This window comes from Pleurodeles waltl, chromosome 8 (genome assembly GCF_031143425.1).
Source record: "Pleurodeles waltl isolate 20211129_DDA chromosome 8, aPleWal1.hap1.20221129, whole genome shotgun sequence".
In the NCBI taxonomy this organism is placed as follows: domain Eukaryota; kingdom Metazoa; phylum Chordata; class Amphibia; order Caudata; family Salamandridae; genus Pleurodeles; species Pleurodeles waltl.
This window is the reverse complement of record NC_090447.1, coordinates 768,658,187-768,674,242: the sequence shown is the minus strand read 5'-3', so window position 1 is coordinate 768,674,242 and position 16,056 is coordinate 768,658,187. Positions and strand designations below refer to the sequence as shown.

Here is a 16,056-nt window from a genome sequence, read left to right as displayed (position 1 = left end):
GTATAGTGTACAGACATCTTTATAAAAGCACAGATTTGGTGATTGAAATTCTTCCCATAATAGTTAAAGGCTGAGTATTCCAGAAGATAATCAATGACCATAGACCATCCAATACCCTGCCCATCTTATAAGCAGATTGTCACACTAATGCCTAGGTACCCAAATAACCTACCACTCAATTAAACCGCAAATCAAGTAACTGCTTCTTTGAACATATTACTAATTTCTCCATCTGCATAGAATAGTCTTATCCTTGCCTACCATGAAGCCTGCCACTTAACCAAACCGCAGCAGGTAAGCCAAAAGCTTTAAGAACAATTCTCCAGACATTTTCAAGCAAAACATGGCATTACCAGCGTACAAAGAGACCAGATCACTAGTGTCCCCAAATCTGATCCCCACTCCTTCAGTTCTTTCCTAACTTTAATTGCCAAAAGCTAAAGGCCCAATGCAAAGAGCAATGCTAAATGTCCCAGATCTGTGAATTATTCTGCCACTTCTCACCTATGCCAAAGGGTTGTGTGGAAGACTGGAACAAACCCCATATGCTACATGACTTCCATTAGATAATCCTAACTCAATGTGTCAAAGGCCTTCTCTAGGTTGACTGTTACCAGCGCTTCATCTTCGTCCACTACTCAGTGTGTCAGTCTACAGATGTGTCAGTCTACAGATGTATATTGCTGTGTTACAGGCTGCTATGAAGCCACACTGGTCTTCATGGATCAAATGTCTCATCAGCATTTCAGCCTATTAGCAAGATGGTCCTCAGAACCGTAGTTTCTGAATTAATTATGGTCAGGGGCCAAAAGGAGACTAGACCTGCAGGGTTCCCCCCCCAGCATTAGCATTTTGCAAATAATACCTTCCCACATGGTGGTGGAAGGACTTCCAATTTTGTGGCTTACTTCAAGATCTCGAATAATTTTTCATTTAAATGGGGTGCAATGGTTTGGTAAAATTCCAGAGGGAAGCCTTCGCCTCCCCATGTACTCCTTTTTGGCATTGCTATTGAGGGCTTCCCATTACTCCTCCTGCTAAATTTTCCCTTGAGATATCTCCATATTGGTCATTCCTGTGTACATGGTTAGAGGTTACGGGTAAGAGGCTAGGTGCTATATATCGCTAATGCTAGCTCATTGACCCTGATCCATACATGCGCAATCACAGAAAATGTGCGTGGTCTCTTACTTTGGCCACATGACAAATCATATCATTAATACATCAAAAAAATTAACTGCCAAAATGGAAGCTTCGATTTTTCACTCAATACAAAAAATAATATTTGCACAAAAAATACAAACATTTACCTGTAGAACCTACCATTGACGGCTTCATGGTTACAATGCATAACTAAAAATGATTTGACATTTATCACTTATGATGAGCAAGATAACCATATATTCTCGGTAATGCAGTGCCCATCATAGCACAGATAAAATCACAATGACATCAAAATTTATGTCAATGAACCTGCTATGCTGTCGTTCTCAGAGAGCAGAAAAGCCAAGCAATGTAGTAGGCTGTACTGAGTAATGTGAATAACCAAAACACAAATAAAATAAGCTGTCTGCAAAAGGATGCTGAATATTGGTACTTAATCTAAGGTCTGCATCCACAGCTGACTGACTACGGCTGAAGGCATTGCCCAGTGAGAGTTTTGGGGAGGGTAATTAATTGTACGGGCCGGAAAAAGGAAAGATCTTTCAACAAGAGATAATTGTATATGGCTGAATTCCAAGTTCACTTTGCACTGGGAGAATAGACTGCTGAGTCCAGGAGTGAAAGGAAGAGAATCGCCAAAGGGCAGGCATTGCAGCTAGACAGCACTGGACATATGGGCAACATCCATGCTCTAAGGATGAGGGTGTCAAGCAAATGTCATTGTGATGTCACCTTTGCCTTAATTTGTGAGGCCTTTAACAGTGCATAGGAGGAGTTAAGGTTGAATTGCTCGCTGTACCCTGTGAATTGCAGGTTTTTAAAAAGTTTTTCATCTCAGCCACAACGTTCCAAGAATTTTTGTTTTTTTAATATTTCTGAGCAGCACCTACAATTTTCTTGTGAATGTCTGTTCATCGTGTATATCTCTAACAATAAAACTGTCTGTAGATGACAAAGCAACGTTTGACGTTGACAACAGCTATCTCCGCACAGAAGCAAATAAAAATCAAATGCAAACTGATACTAAAAGCAACATGGAAGAAAAACTAAAATAAATAATAGACTACACCTGACAGCTCAGGTAGAAACAACTGGACTGCTCAAATACTCAGCCCCCAAAGAGTTGACAGATGAAGTCAGGAAAAGTATTGAGACATCAGTATGAGAAACTATCCTCAGCCCCTATCTCAGACCTTTAGACAGAGAGGAGTAAGAAATACATAGCGAATACTTTCCAGTACTCAAAGTACATTCCAAAGAGACAGTGCCAAGCATTGCAATGGGTCGGCCACCACTGTAAGGGCATAAACCATTAGTGCATAAGTGCACACAAATCAATATGACGCACCCACAAAGTCAAACATTGGGCTTAATCCTTTAGATCAATTGTGTAAAACAGTACAGCAGCTTTGCCTATAGAGTCCTATATCCTAAATAAAACTTGTCCACATAATCACATCCCTAGAGTTAAAGATGGTAGAGATGATAAGAATGATATGATGGGCAGCAATATCAATAGAAAAAAACAAATATAAGAATTATTCAAATCAGCAACTAAGATCAAAATATACAATTTACCTATTAAGTGAGTCTAAAATCTTACATCAAGGTAGGTATTCATGAAGATACTGTCTCCAGACATAACAGAGCGCCTAAATATGCCCTGATTTAAAGTATTCGTCCCTTCATCCCTTTTGAGGAAGCCAACCCACACGTCCATTTCTAACTTTCGTTACCTGAGCTAACACCACTGAAGGGATTTACAAAGTAACTACATCAGTACATGGAGCAACACAATTATGTAACTAACAAACACATGAGAGGAACAGAAAGTATACTTACAAGAATCACAGATGACCTACTGATTGTTCCCCAAGAAAACCACCAGACACCCTAATTCTTTTCAAAATATCAGAAACATATAACAAAATAGAGCACAGGATCAACTTAGATGGACGGCAAATAACAGTGAAAAGATCCATGTGTCAGAAAAACCTATAACGCTTGATGCCATATGTATTTATTCTTTTTATACACACACGAAAATTTGAATTGAATCCCAGAATGCTGAAATGCATTAAAAGGGCCTATCAGTCCTGCTCTTGTTAGTCATACATGGTTTGTGCTTATCAAGTTACCATTTGAAATGTAGCTTTGAACTGTACTGATCAAAGTGCCTATGGAATAATATTTTCTTGTTTACCGTAGCGGACTAGAGCTGATTATTGCAATTGGGCAGGGGCAGCAAACAAACTCATGGAAGCAGTCACAAAGCACTCCTTTTAAGTGTCACAGCATGGTAAAGAGAGGATTCAAAAGGGGAGAATTATTGTGTAGTACATGGATACAAACTATCTTATTTTGAACAGTGGTGGTACACAGATTCAGGGCCTCAACTTACACTAGTTGGAAGCCCTGCAGATACGTTATGTAAACATTGAAGACTCAGGGACAACCCTCCCAACCTAGCATACGTTCCACACACTACACCTACATATAAAGAACATATGCACCCTGAAACAGTGGAATTGCTACTGATGGTTTCATGCAAACCTCATGCCACATGTTCGAGATTACACATGATGGTGGATACAATGTCTTGCTGCACCTATTCTAAAGGGGAACCCCAGGCAGCACCCTGAAAGTACAGACACAGTTGACTGGTGCAAATTAAGGATGTATATCCCTCAGCTATTGCTTTAGTCGGATTTGAGAGGACAGCGCCTCCTTCAAACCAGTTATTGATCATTCAGAATAACTATCCTAAATCACTTTGTATGCAATTTGTTATTACAGAAGATGCGAGTGACCTTTATTCATCAATATAAAACTACAACCACTGCAATTGAAAAAGCTAACTTTGCTGTTTGCACAGTGGCTAGCTAAATTCTGTCCAATAATTTGGGTGGCTATAGGATATCATAGTTCCTTCGACATGCTCCTAGAAGGATTTTAAGATTGTGGGAGTTATGTTCTGAATAGAAATATATGTGCTTATTAACAAGAGTCATCTGCAACTGAAAAAAGCTGTGATGTTTAGAACATTGTGCCCCGGCTTAGGCTAACTAGGGCTCGACCATGCCTCAACTCCGTTTTGAAATGTAATGGCTGCAGTTTCATAATATTCATCATTCTCTTTGATGCCACATGCAGCATATTATGCACTACTTATTTTATATGACATGTTTTTCTCGCAGGATTCCAGGTGAAGCCTTTGGATTCTTTCAAGTTTCTTCCTGGTAGCACACTGTATTGCATTTATCCATTAATCGTTTCATTGTTCATGTAACAAGATTGTTTTGAAACCTCGAATAGCATTAGGTCAGGTTGTGAGATAATGGTAGAATGGTGGGAGTGTATGATGTTTTAGAATGTAGAAAAATTATTTACTGACATTTGATACTTTTGCTTGCATCATGCTGACATTGAATTTCCTATAGTTTTCTATTGTGAAATTCATTATAAAAGACTCTCAAATTGGCATGAGCCAGATCTTTTTGGGTCTCAACTAGGGATGCCTCCCATTTCTCTGTCAATCTGAAGCACATTTAGGACTTAATCATTTATGCAAATTTTGCTTAATGCTGCATTTGTTTAAAACTCAGAGATCCTTCACAGCCACTGATAACGATTTGCTTATTAAGATGCTATATGTTTAGCTTTCTGTATTGCACTTTAATATTTTAATAAACTTTCATGGATGATCTAAGGTACTGATCTCAAACTCACTTTTTGAGTCCATTCTTACTTATTGATTGTATTTTGAAATGCTGTTTTGAATCTTGTATATGGAAACCTTGTCTGATCTATTCTTGAGGACAACAATGTCCCCAATCCTGCATGTGGGCAGTACATTATCATACAATTTACCTAAGAAAGAGCACTCACAAGAGCATAGTTCTAAACTCTATTGGTTATTTTCAGGTTTAATAAAATGTTGAATAGGTGGCTGCATTCACTCAGTTATCACTCTGAAGGTTTGAAACAATATTTCGGTAACACCAAGAATGGAAACCGACTTTATCAGTTTCGTAAACAACTTGAAACATAACTTTTCAGTCTCAAACACAAACACAGTAGTTTATGCGCATCAGGTCACCCTCCTATTAGTTCCTCTTTGGATGAATTTTTCATTATGAGGTGCCGGGATACATATTCTTGAGGACAAAGATGTACTATACAAATTTTCCTTGGATAGATAGACAGACACTGCTGGAGCCACCATTCACAGTGATCACTGAAATGCAGAGAAACACCGAACTAAGTGGATCTGAAGCTAGAGATACATAATAGATAAATATACTTACTTGTGTTGCCAGATGTTGGAGCAGCAATACCATCTACCGTTTTGTTCTCAATAATAGTGGTGAAATCTGTTGTAAATGAAACAGTCCTTTATTTAATTTACATTGCAATTAACACATTTCTCGATAAGCAAGCAATTGTCTTTTTTTGGGGAACAAGGATGATGTAAATGATTACTGCTGTATCCATCACTCTCAAAAGACTGTGCCCTTCATTACAACCCTGGCAGTCTACTGACCCCTAGGGCTGCGGTGGCAGTCTGACTGCTGCCAAAGAGGTGTTCCGACCTCTTTGGCGGTGGTCCGACCGCCACATTATGAATATGGAGGTTGCGCCACGATCGGACCAACAGCACCGCAAGTTTCCCTCCACTGGAGGGACTGGCGGTGCTGCCGGTCCTAGTCTGCCAGTGCAGCGCTGCCCTGGGGATTACGACCCTCCCACCGCCAGCTTTTACATGGCGGTAGCAACGCCACGTAAAAGCTGGTGGAGACAGGGTGCAGGGGCACCCATGGTCAGCCCTGTCTCTCTTTTCACTGTTTGCATTGCAGACAGTGAAAAGCGCGATGGGTGCTGTTGCACCTTACGCACCTTAACATTGCCGCCGGCTTAATTAAGATCTGGTGTCAATGTTGTGAGCTGTTCCCCGCTAGGCCTGTGGGCGGAAACACCGTTTCCGACCGCTGACCCAGCGGGAAACTTGTAAAGGGGCCCGCAGGAAGGCGGTTGCACTGGCAGTAACCTGACCACAGCCTGACCACGGCTTTTCTGTCTGCCAAACTCATAATGACCCCCTGTGTGTTTTGACATTGATAAACATATACTGAATGTGCAGTCTCCAAGGACTGTCTGCACAATACAGTAGTAGCATTGATAATATAGTATCAAAAACATAACCTCTGTAGACCACACATGGTGATGTTCACAAATACTTTGGTTTCCATTAAGTAATGGCAGTGTTCTTGTCATGGCTGGTTTAGCACAAACATCTTTATGGCACTCTGGACAGTCTAGCTGCAATTTCAACTACAAATTATTATTTCCTATTCTTTGAAAATAACGAGGTTGCACAGCAGTCAAGAATCTGTTCACAGGTTTTAAAGCCTCAGTAAGTCAAATTTTTCCAAGTAATGAGATTTGGTGCTGCACGTACTTTCCTGCTTTCTTTTTTGGGGTGGATCCATACAAGCCACATACTGGTGAATGAAAATCCCTCTATACAGTGCTCGCTCAAAAGAGGCCAGCTTAGTGCACTGAAGTGCAGAAGTTTGAGATACCGGCTTTCTCTGTGTCATCCTGTGGATATCACAGACTTTTGAGACAGCTAAGAAGCAGTAAGTTTACAATACAATAATCAGATCTGCTTGTCCTAACAACAGAAAAGTATTAATTTACATGCATCTGTAAATTATCATAAGCAAAAATACTTTTGCATCAGTTGCCAGTTCCCAACATTACAGACTTTTGAGACAGCTAAGAAGCAGTAAGTTTACAATACAATAATCAGATCTGCTTGTCCTAACAACAGAAAATAATTAATTTACATGCATCTGTACATTATCATAAACAAAAATACTTTTGCATCAGTTGCCAGTTCCCAACATTACTCAAGAATTCTCAGAGAATTCCAAAATATTGAGGAATTTGTTTCAACTGAAGGAGCAGTTCTCCACAGGTAACTTCACTGACACTCACCCAACTTCTTACATCCCTACTACTCTTCAGTTAGTGCACTGCAAATGATAAAAGGTGTACTGTCACTTCTGTTACAATAGAGTTCAAAAGCTCATCCCAAACATTGTATATAGGGTAGTTTCCACCAGAGATACATTTTCTTACATTATCATTACTTTCAAAGTTAAGTGCTGCATTCGATTTTTCAACCATTCCATATATATTAGAAACTTCCACCCCTCGTAAGAAACCAGCACTTCCTGGTTGCCTTCAGAAACGTTACTGAAACACACTTTTTCAAAACAAACCTAAGCTAATTCCAGAAGAATAAATTTGAACTTTATTTACACTTAACTATTGTTTCAGTCTTGTAAGGATGCACCCAGATCAAAAGCCCATCTACCTATGCCACTGTTCTTTATATAAAACCTGAACTCATTGCCCACTAATATAGTTCTCCACTCATTCCTCCTGGTTCACCCACTAATCATCTTCTCTCGTTTGTTTGTTACAATGTATCCATATGATCTGGTGAAGCCATACCAGAGAGGAATTTTAAATAAATAAACAAACATAATCATTAATAAGAACACGGAAATATTTTGCTCTAACAAAGAAGCCATATTCTTTGTATCAAGTCTCAAGGTGTTTTAACATGCACACTATCAATGTGCTGTTAATCAGACAGGAGGAACATTCTTCTCTGTTGCTGGTTTTAACAAATGCACCTAAAACAAACATGCTAAATAGTATAAGAATGGGGTTTGATTGATAGGCTGGCTGAACTTAAGAGGTTTTCTTTTGGCTATCATTAGTTGGGCAAAAAGAAGAGAACTGCTTGCACAATTTAGTTTTAGCATTTTCATAAATTCTAATAACCATTGTGCAAGTTAGTATTGGTATCCCTGCAAGGCTCATACTTTATCTCAATAATCAAAAGGACGGTAGCCAGAAACACTCATTAAAATCATTGATTCACTATATCTTAATATATATTCAAAATCTAACATATGTTCTGAATACTGTTCCTTATACATCAGAACGTGTCAATTCAAATCACGTATATAATTAACAAACCGTAGCAAGTATTCACCAAATCACTTGCCGGCTATTTTGAACATACACATTTCCACACTTGTTTTATTCTTCAGTGTTCAATCCTGCCGAATAATCCTGCCCCCCTGATATACCGCCGTAAAAACATTGTCTAGAGATTTTCATTTTTGATTTGTGTTTTTGGATCATTAGAGAAGTCATTTAGCTTGAGTAGACATTGCGAATCTGGGCTGAATTGTTCTGGACTACATTTTAAAAAATGGCAGATGTGTTGAAGTGATGGTGTAATATTTCAATAACAATGAGACCTATAGACTTCATTTTGGTGTCAAAACATAGGTTTTGGGGGTCACGTAGTCTTATATAGACATAAACTAGCTCCTGAGAACAACCCTTTCGCCATTCCAAAATGGTGGCTATAATAGGGGAAGAAGAGACATTTATAGAAATGAAACAAATTATAATGTTTTTTAATCTTTTTTATGTATACACCAAACAATGTTTATGATCTGAATATGAAAAATTATGTTTATAACTCCAGTTTTAGACACATTTTCATAGTTCACTTTATTTATTTCGCCCATCATTTGTGGTACATTTGCAGAATGTAGAACATTTGCGAACAGCATATTGACAGGGACATCTTTTTTTTACATAGGTTTTGCAAGGACATGTATGTGTAAGTAATGTGCGTAGAGGCTTTAGAAATTTTGTCGGTTTAGCACCCCATAAATATTTTACCAACCAAATTCACAGATCTTTCTCTCCAAATTCATGATCCAAAACATTTACACATCTTCTGATCAGGTAAAACACTCTTTTAATGTGTCCACACACAGACTATGACGTTGGTGGAATATCACTTAGCTGGATTGATCTCTTGAACTCAGTATACTGAAGATCGTCAAATGTGTGACAGTTACAACTTGTTTTCCACACACGCACAAGGTATTTTTCTACATCTTTGAAGTCACATTCTTCTTCTGTCTCAGCAAATCCTTTTAGAAACTTCAAAGGTTCAGCAGGCAAAGTTCCAAGCTTTGTTCCAATTTTGCTCATACTTTCATCACCCATAAGAATATATGTCATGATGAGAACACTGGGCATCTCTGGGTCAACATCCTTGTACAGAATACAAAGTGGGAGAATAAGTGCCTTTTATTGTCTGTTCCATAATGTATCCCTAACTCTGACAATGTTAGACTTATGAACATTGCAATGAATCCAAGTAGCACAATAATAACATCTGTGTCATTTGACAGTACAATGACTCGATTGGAACCATTTCGAACAGCTCACTCAACATGTGGCATAACACAAAGGATAGCTTCCTCTAATTTGCTGTTAAGTTCTTGAAAATTATGGCCTGTACCTTTTGAATATATCTATGCAGGCATCAACTCCTCAATGATAATCATTCCACTTGCAATAATTGGAAATTCATGTTGACTGAAGCATCAGCAATGTTTTGTTTGAGGTAACATAACCAAGTTCATCTTGTTCAATGTTGATGACCAGTATTTATCAAGTTTCACAGGTCTAGGTGTTGAATTTTTGATGCAGGCAACTGTTCCACTTGTAGACATTCATCTGATTTTCTCACATTCTTTGACAGATAGTTCAAAATAACTGTCAAAGACAAGACAGCTCTTTCAAGGTGCACATTGACTTTGATATCTGTAGAACAGTCTGAATGACCTCTCTGACGTTTTGCATGGATGAAATCTTGACCATCCCAAATTGTGACATATAATTCACAACAACAGCAGTTTTCAATAAGGACACCTTTTTCAATTTAAATTCTTCAGGTGGAAGTTTTCTTTCAAGCTCCTGCACAAGTTTTTTCACAATTTACCCTTCGCTTACGGCCTTTGTCAGTTGGAACTGGAGAACAACCTTGATTCTTGCAGGTCCCGCTCTGGCCAAGGTAAGGGAGTGTCACGACTTGAATGCTTCTTACCGCAGTAATCTGCCAGTCTCTGCGCACCACCTGATTTCTTGCTTGTTCTAGATTGACCAAGGTAGGGGCGACCCTTTCCAGCAGCCACGATGCTGCTGATAATAAAACACCAAGCAGGCCGTAACCTTCAGAAGGAGTCCCAGAAGGAAATAACTCAGCAGGGAAAAACCTTTAATCACAGAACTCCTGAAAGATAAGAAAAGAAAAACTATTGAGGAACAAAAAGTACTGGAACAAATACTGAAGTCAGGAAAAAAGGTAGAATCCAAATCACGGGATACAGGAGTGAGGAGCACAACTGGAACAGAAGTGTTTGCAACGCAAGGAACAGAAGACAAACTGTACTTATATACAGGCAAAACAGGAAGTGACATGCAGAAAGTAATGAAGACACCATCTTGGATTTGGATGAGCCACATGAAGGTAAATGGAAAAATAACCATAGTATGTGATAGGAAGCAAAGCATGCAGGGAAAGAATATAGACTTCTGGGAAAGAAAAAATATGGCTAAAGAAGAAACAAAAAGAAAAAAGGGAAAAAGAAGAGAAGAAGAAAAACAGCAACAAACAGGTATGAAAAATTAAGGAGGCAAAAGGTGGACGCAGCAAGAAACCTAGCTAAAAGGAAAGGTCTCAGGTCGCGCTGTAGTCCGAAGAACAGGTCGCAAACTGAAAAGCGGCCTGCGGCAGAAACATCTGTCTGAGACGCGGACCGCAGATCTGACCGTGGCCTGCGAGTGGAGTGCTGCCTGTCTGCGCGGTGTCACAGTAGGTCCCCTCCCGGAAGCACCAGGCTTGGCCAGAAAATGTTGAAAAAATGTGCGGACCAAGTGGGGAGCATGGACAGAGGAAGCTTTTCCCACGAACAATCACTAATGGGGTATCCTTTCCAGCAAATCAAGAAGTGGAGGCGATTCCAAAAAAAGCAAGAATCGCATATCTCCTGTACTTCGTACTCACAATGGCCATCAACCAAAAGAGGAGGGGGACAATGGGCATCTCTCTTGTAAGGATCAGGAATAGATGGCACAGGCAATGGCATCAATAAACCTGCTGGCTCAGTCCGAGGTGTCTTTGTTTGAGCACATATTGGGCAAGATCTTACATATGTTTCAGCATCAGATTTTAACGTGGGCCACCAAAAGGAGTGGAGGAGCAGTTCCTGGGTGTTCTTAATTCTGCGATGCCCAGCAATAGGGGAGTCATGACACATTTGTAAACCTTCAGTTTGCACTTACTTGGTAGGCAAAAACAAGGTGTTTTTATGATAATAATATTCTTGATGTTTCTGCAAGTGGGAATGTAAAGTGTTCCATTCTTCCATGGATAAATTCTGATACTCTGTCTTCACACAGTTGAGAAAGGATTGAACAACTCCCACTATTCGACATGGCTCTATGATGTGTGGGAAAGTAGTAATTGTGCTCTCAGGATATCGGCGAGACAAAGCATCTGTTAGAACATTTTGGGATCCAGGTATGTATGTCACTACAAAATCGTATTGACTAAAAACTAAAGCCCATCTGGCTTGCCGACTATTCCGGCATTGAAAACTGCGTAGGCATTGTAGATTGTGATGATATGTTCTAACTTCGAAAGCTTTCTGTGAACCCATTAGAAAATGTCTCCATTCTCGGCAGGCAGTCTTTAATGCTAGTAATTCCCTCTCTAACCTGGAATAGTTTTGTTCTGCATCTGACAACACATGGGAAAGATAAAAGACAGGATGTTCTAGGCCATCATCGTCTTGTCTTTGTAACAACACGGCTCCAATAGCTCTGTCTGATGCATCTGTGATCACAATAAACTTCTTAGTGTCAGGATGACATAATATGGGAGCTTGTGTGAAGGCATGTTTTAGACCCTGAAAGGCCCTTTCTGCTTTTTCTGTCCAAATTAAGCCTTTCTTTAAGCTTTCTTTTTAATGGCCTGGGTTATCTGACTCTGTTGTTGGGCAAAGTCCTTTATAAATTGCCTGTAGAAATTTGATAACCCTGGAAATCACTGTGTCTCCTTAACTGAAGTAGGAGAAGGCCAATCTAGTATGGCTTGTAACTTTTCTGGGTCCATGGCGATGCCAGCTTGGTTGATGCGGAAGCCAAGATATTGGACCTCGGTCTTCTTAAATTCACACTTTTCAGGCTTAAAGTAAAGATTGTTTTGTCGAAGTCTTTCTAATACCTGAAGAGCATGCTGAGTATGGTATTCAGGACAACGAGAATAAACCAGAATGCCATCTAGATAGATTACAACACTTTGATTTCAAAGATCAGAAAAAACTGAATCCATAAATCTTTGGAACATGGAAGGAGCATTTGTCAGACCAAAAGGCATTACGTGGTACTCAAAATGACCTAACGGAGTGCGAAAAGCAGTCTTCCATTCATCACCCTCCTTAATTCGTAAAAGATGATAGGCACTCCGGAAATCCAACTTGGTGAATATAGTGGCCCCTTGGACTACATCCAAGATATCATAATAAGAGGTAGGGGATACCTATCCCTGACGGTAATCTTGTTTAACTCCTGAAAATCTATACAGAGGCGGAGATCTTTAGTCTTCTTTGGTACAAAGAAAATAGGAGCCCCAGCAGGTGATGAAGAGGAAACAATCAATCCACTTTGCATGTTTTCATCTATGTATTCCTTAAGTATTCGTCTTTCCTGCTCTGATAAGGAATACATTCTTCCGATTAGAACTACTTCCCCAGGTAGCAAAGGAATAGCACAGTCATAATTTCAATGAGAAGGCGAAATGGGTCTTTGAGCTTTCTGGAACACGTCAGAGTATTCTTGATAGCATCTGGGTACTCCTTGGACCATGTTAATGGTACTGCTTGTTTGATTAGAAGAAGAAATTGACTCTTTCAGAGACCAATAAGAATCTGTTGAATAACAATGTAATTGAAAAAATGGGATGAAAGTGATATAGTCCGTGTCTCCCAATTTATATATGGATTATGTTGTGTTAACCAAGGAATTCCCAGAATCATTGTATGGTTAGGGGAGGATATCAAGTCAAAGGCGACATGTTTCTTATGTCTTCCGAATTGTAGGCAAAGGGTAGGAGTAGTATCCACCACAGGTCTGGAGGTTAAAGGAGAGCCATCTACTGTTTGAGCATGTTCAGGAACTTCATTAGGAATGCAAGGTATTCCTCTTTCCTTAGTCTATCTTTCATCTAGGAATATTGCACTGGCTCCACAATCCAATAATGCCAACAATTGTTCTTCTTGATTTGGGCATTGTAGAGTTACTGAAAATACAAAAAGAGCTGTGGTATCTTCTCTGGCCGAGCAGATAGAAGGTATTGCAATGCCTCTCCTCCCCTTCCTTCTCACAGGGGACAGGAGTTGGCGTTTCCCAAAGGTCTGGTGGGACGTATTGGACACATTCGAATTAGATGACCAGCACTGCCACAATAAAGACACAAGCCTTTACATCGTCTGTTTTTCTTGTTCTACCTCAGATAAAGGTCCATGGGCAACATCTATTTGCATGGGTTCTTCTTCTGAGGAGGCTGGTTTCTCTGATTGGTTTTCTTCAGGGCGACGTGCAGAGGTGCGCATTGCTACTGTTTGGAACTGAAACCTGGACCTTAGTTTCTCTTGTCTACGTTCTTGTAAGCGCTATTCAGTATTAAGTGCCAGGTCCATCAGTTCTTTCAAAGATACAACCAGGGTGGAATGCACCAGTTCATCCTTTATTTCGTCTCGTAACCCTTGATGGAAGAGTGTCACAAATGTGCGTTCAGCCCATGTGGTTTCAGCTGCTAGTTGTTTGAAACAGGTGATGTAAGTCAGAACATCTTGAGTCCCTTGTTGTTTCTCACATAACGCCTCTTCTGCAGAGGCTTCCAGTCCAGGTCGTTCGAACATTTGTTTGAAGGCTTGAAGAAAATCTGAATAGTTGGACAATAAACAGTCATTGGCAGATACCAAGGGAGTTGCCCATGCTAAGGCCGGACCAGACAGGGAGCATATCAAATAACCAACCTTGGCCTTTTTCTGGGAAAACTGAGAGGGTTGATATGCAAAATATACTGTTAAAGAGTCCAGAAACTCCTTTAATTTGTTAGTATCTCCAGAATAGCGTGGTGTAGAGGTGGAGATAGTAGGCACATCAATGGATCAAGATACCAGAGCTTGTCTTAGAGTGGTTTTTTCGGTACGCAGTTGTTGTAGTTCCTGTGCCTGTTGCTGTACGGTATGAAGCTCAGACTGTGCTGTTTCCACTACATCTTCTGGTAGTCTTTCCATGGTTCCAGAGCAATGCAGAAATATTGGGTTTTGCAATCTGTCACGACTTGAATGTTTCTTACTGCAGTACTCCGCCAGTCTCTGCGCACCACCTGGTTTCTTTCTTGCTTGTAAATTGACCAAGGTAGGGGCGACCCTTTCCAGTAGCCACAGTGCTGCTGATAATAAAAAAAACAGCAGGCCATAACCTCCAGAAGGAGTCAGAGAGGAAAAAAAACAGAAGGGAAAAACATCTAATCGAGGAACTCCTGAAAGATAAGAAAATACAAAATATTGAGGCACAAAAAGGACTGGAACAAAAACCTAAAGTCAGGAAAAAAGGTAGAATCCAAATCACGGGATACAGAAGCGAGGAGCACAACCGGAACGGAAGTGTTTGCAATGCAAGGAACAGAAGACAAACTGTACTTATATACAGGCAAAACAGGAAGTGACATGCAGAAAGTAATGAAGACACCATCTTGGATTTGGATGAGCCACATGAAGGTAAATGGAAAAATAACCATAGTATGCGATAGGAAGCAAAGCATGCAGGGAAAGAATATAGACTTCTGGGAAAGAAAAAATATGGCTAAAGAAGAAACAAAAAGAAAAAAAGGAAAAAGAAGAGAAGAAGAAAAACAGCAACAAACAGGTATGAAAAATTAAGGAGGCAAAAGGTGGACGCAGCAAGAAACCTAGCTAAAAGGAAAGGTCTCAGGTCGCGCTGTAGTCCAAAGAACAGGTCGCAAACTGAAAAGCGCCACGCGGCAGAAACGGCTGTCTGAGATGCAGACCACCGATCTGACTGCGGTCCGTGAGTGGGGGCCACCGGTCTGATTAGCATCAAAGGGCGGCCTTTTCCGCTAGCCATGGTGCTGCTGACAATGGTGTGTCAAAGGCAGTCCTTGCCCTCCAGAAGGAGTCCCAGAGGAAAACCCCTAAGGGAATACAACTCTATGACACTAACTCCCTGTAATAGAAGAAAAAACACATGAAAAAATATCATACTTCCAAGTCAAGAAAAATAACTGGAACAAAGCTGGAACAAACAGGAATAAAGGCTGGAATTGGAAGAAAACAACCAGAGCGTGATCACCACCAAAGGAAGTGTTGCAGCGCAAGGAGAACAAGAATCCAACTCCTTAAATTCCCCTGAACAGGAAGTGGCATGCAGGAAAAAGCAAGAACGCCATGTTAGATTGGGAAAAGACTATAGAATGAGATAGATGAGGACGTGATTTTAGAAAGGGAACCAGATGCATGCAGGTAAGAAGACAAGAAGAAAGGGATGTTGGGAGAAAGAGAATATGTTCCCACTTGGGAAAAGGTAAGGAAAAAGAAAGCAAAAAGGAAGAAGAAAGATGAAGAAAACAGCCTAAAAAAGGCAAGACACCAGGTAAGTGAGGGGTGGAGGGGGTTGCCCATTCCTAATGTCGGGACCGTTTCGCATCCCGAACATGATAAGGCCCGAAGCCCAATCCTAAGCCTTGGATGATTTGTGGCCAGAAAAAAGGGCCAAGGCGAGTCCTGCGGCCGAGAAAACGGATCAAGGCTTCAACCGTGGCCAGAACCGAACCCGTTTCCCTGCCTGGGCCGTGGAGGCCTGCGGCACAACAAGTTTGTGCGTCACTGGTTTGGTTGCAGCATTTCCATCAAA

The 16,056-nt window shown here is 40.4% G+C and overlaps 1 protein-coding gene across 1 annotated transcript in view; it reads right to left on the bottom strand.

The window, feature by feature from the left end:
* ADGRG2 (adhesion G protein-coupled receptor G2) overlaps positions 1 to 16,056 on the bottom strand; it is a 904,627-nt gene that overhangs the window by 352,058 nt on the left and 536,513 nt on the right. Inside the window, exon 9 of the mRNA XM_069205012.1 lies at positions 5,472 to 5,537. Coding sequence (XP_069061113.1) covers positions 5,472 to 5,537 — 66 coding nt within the window. The remainder of the gene's footprint in view (positions 1 to 5,471; positions 5,538 to 16,056) is intronic.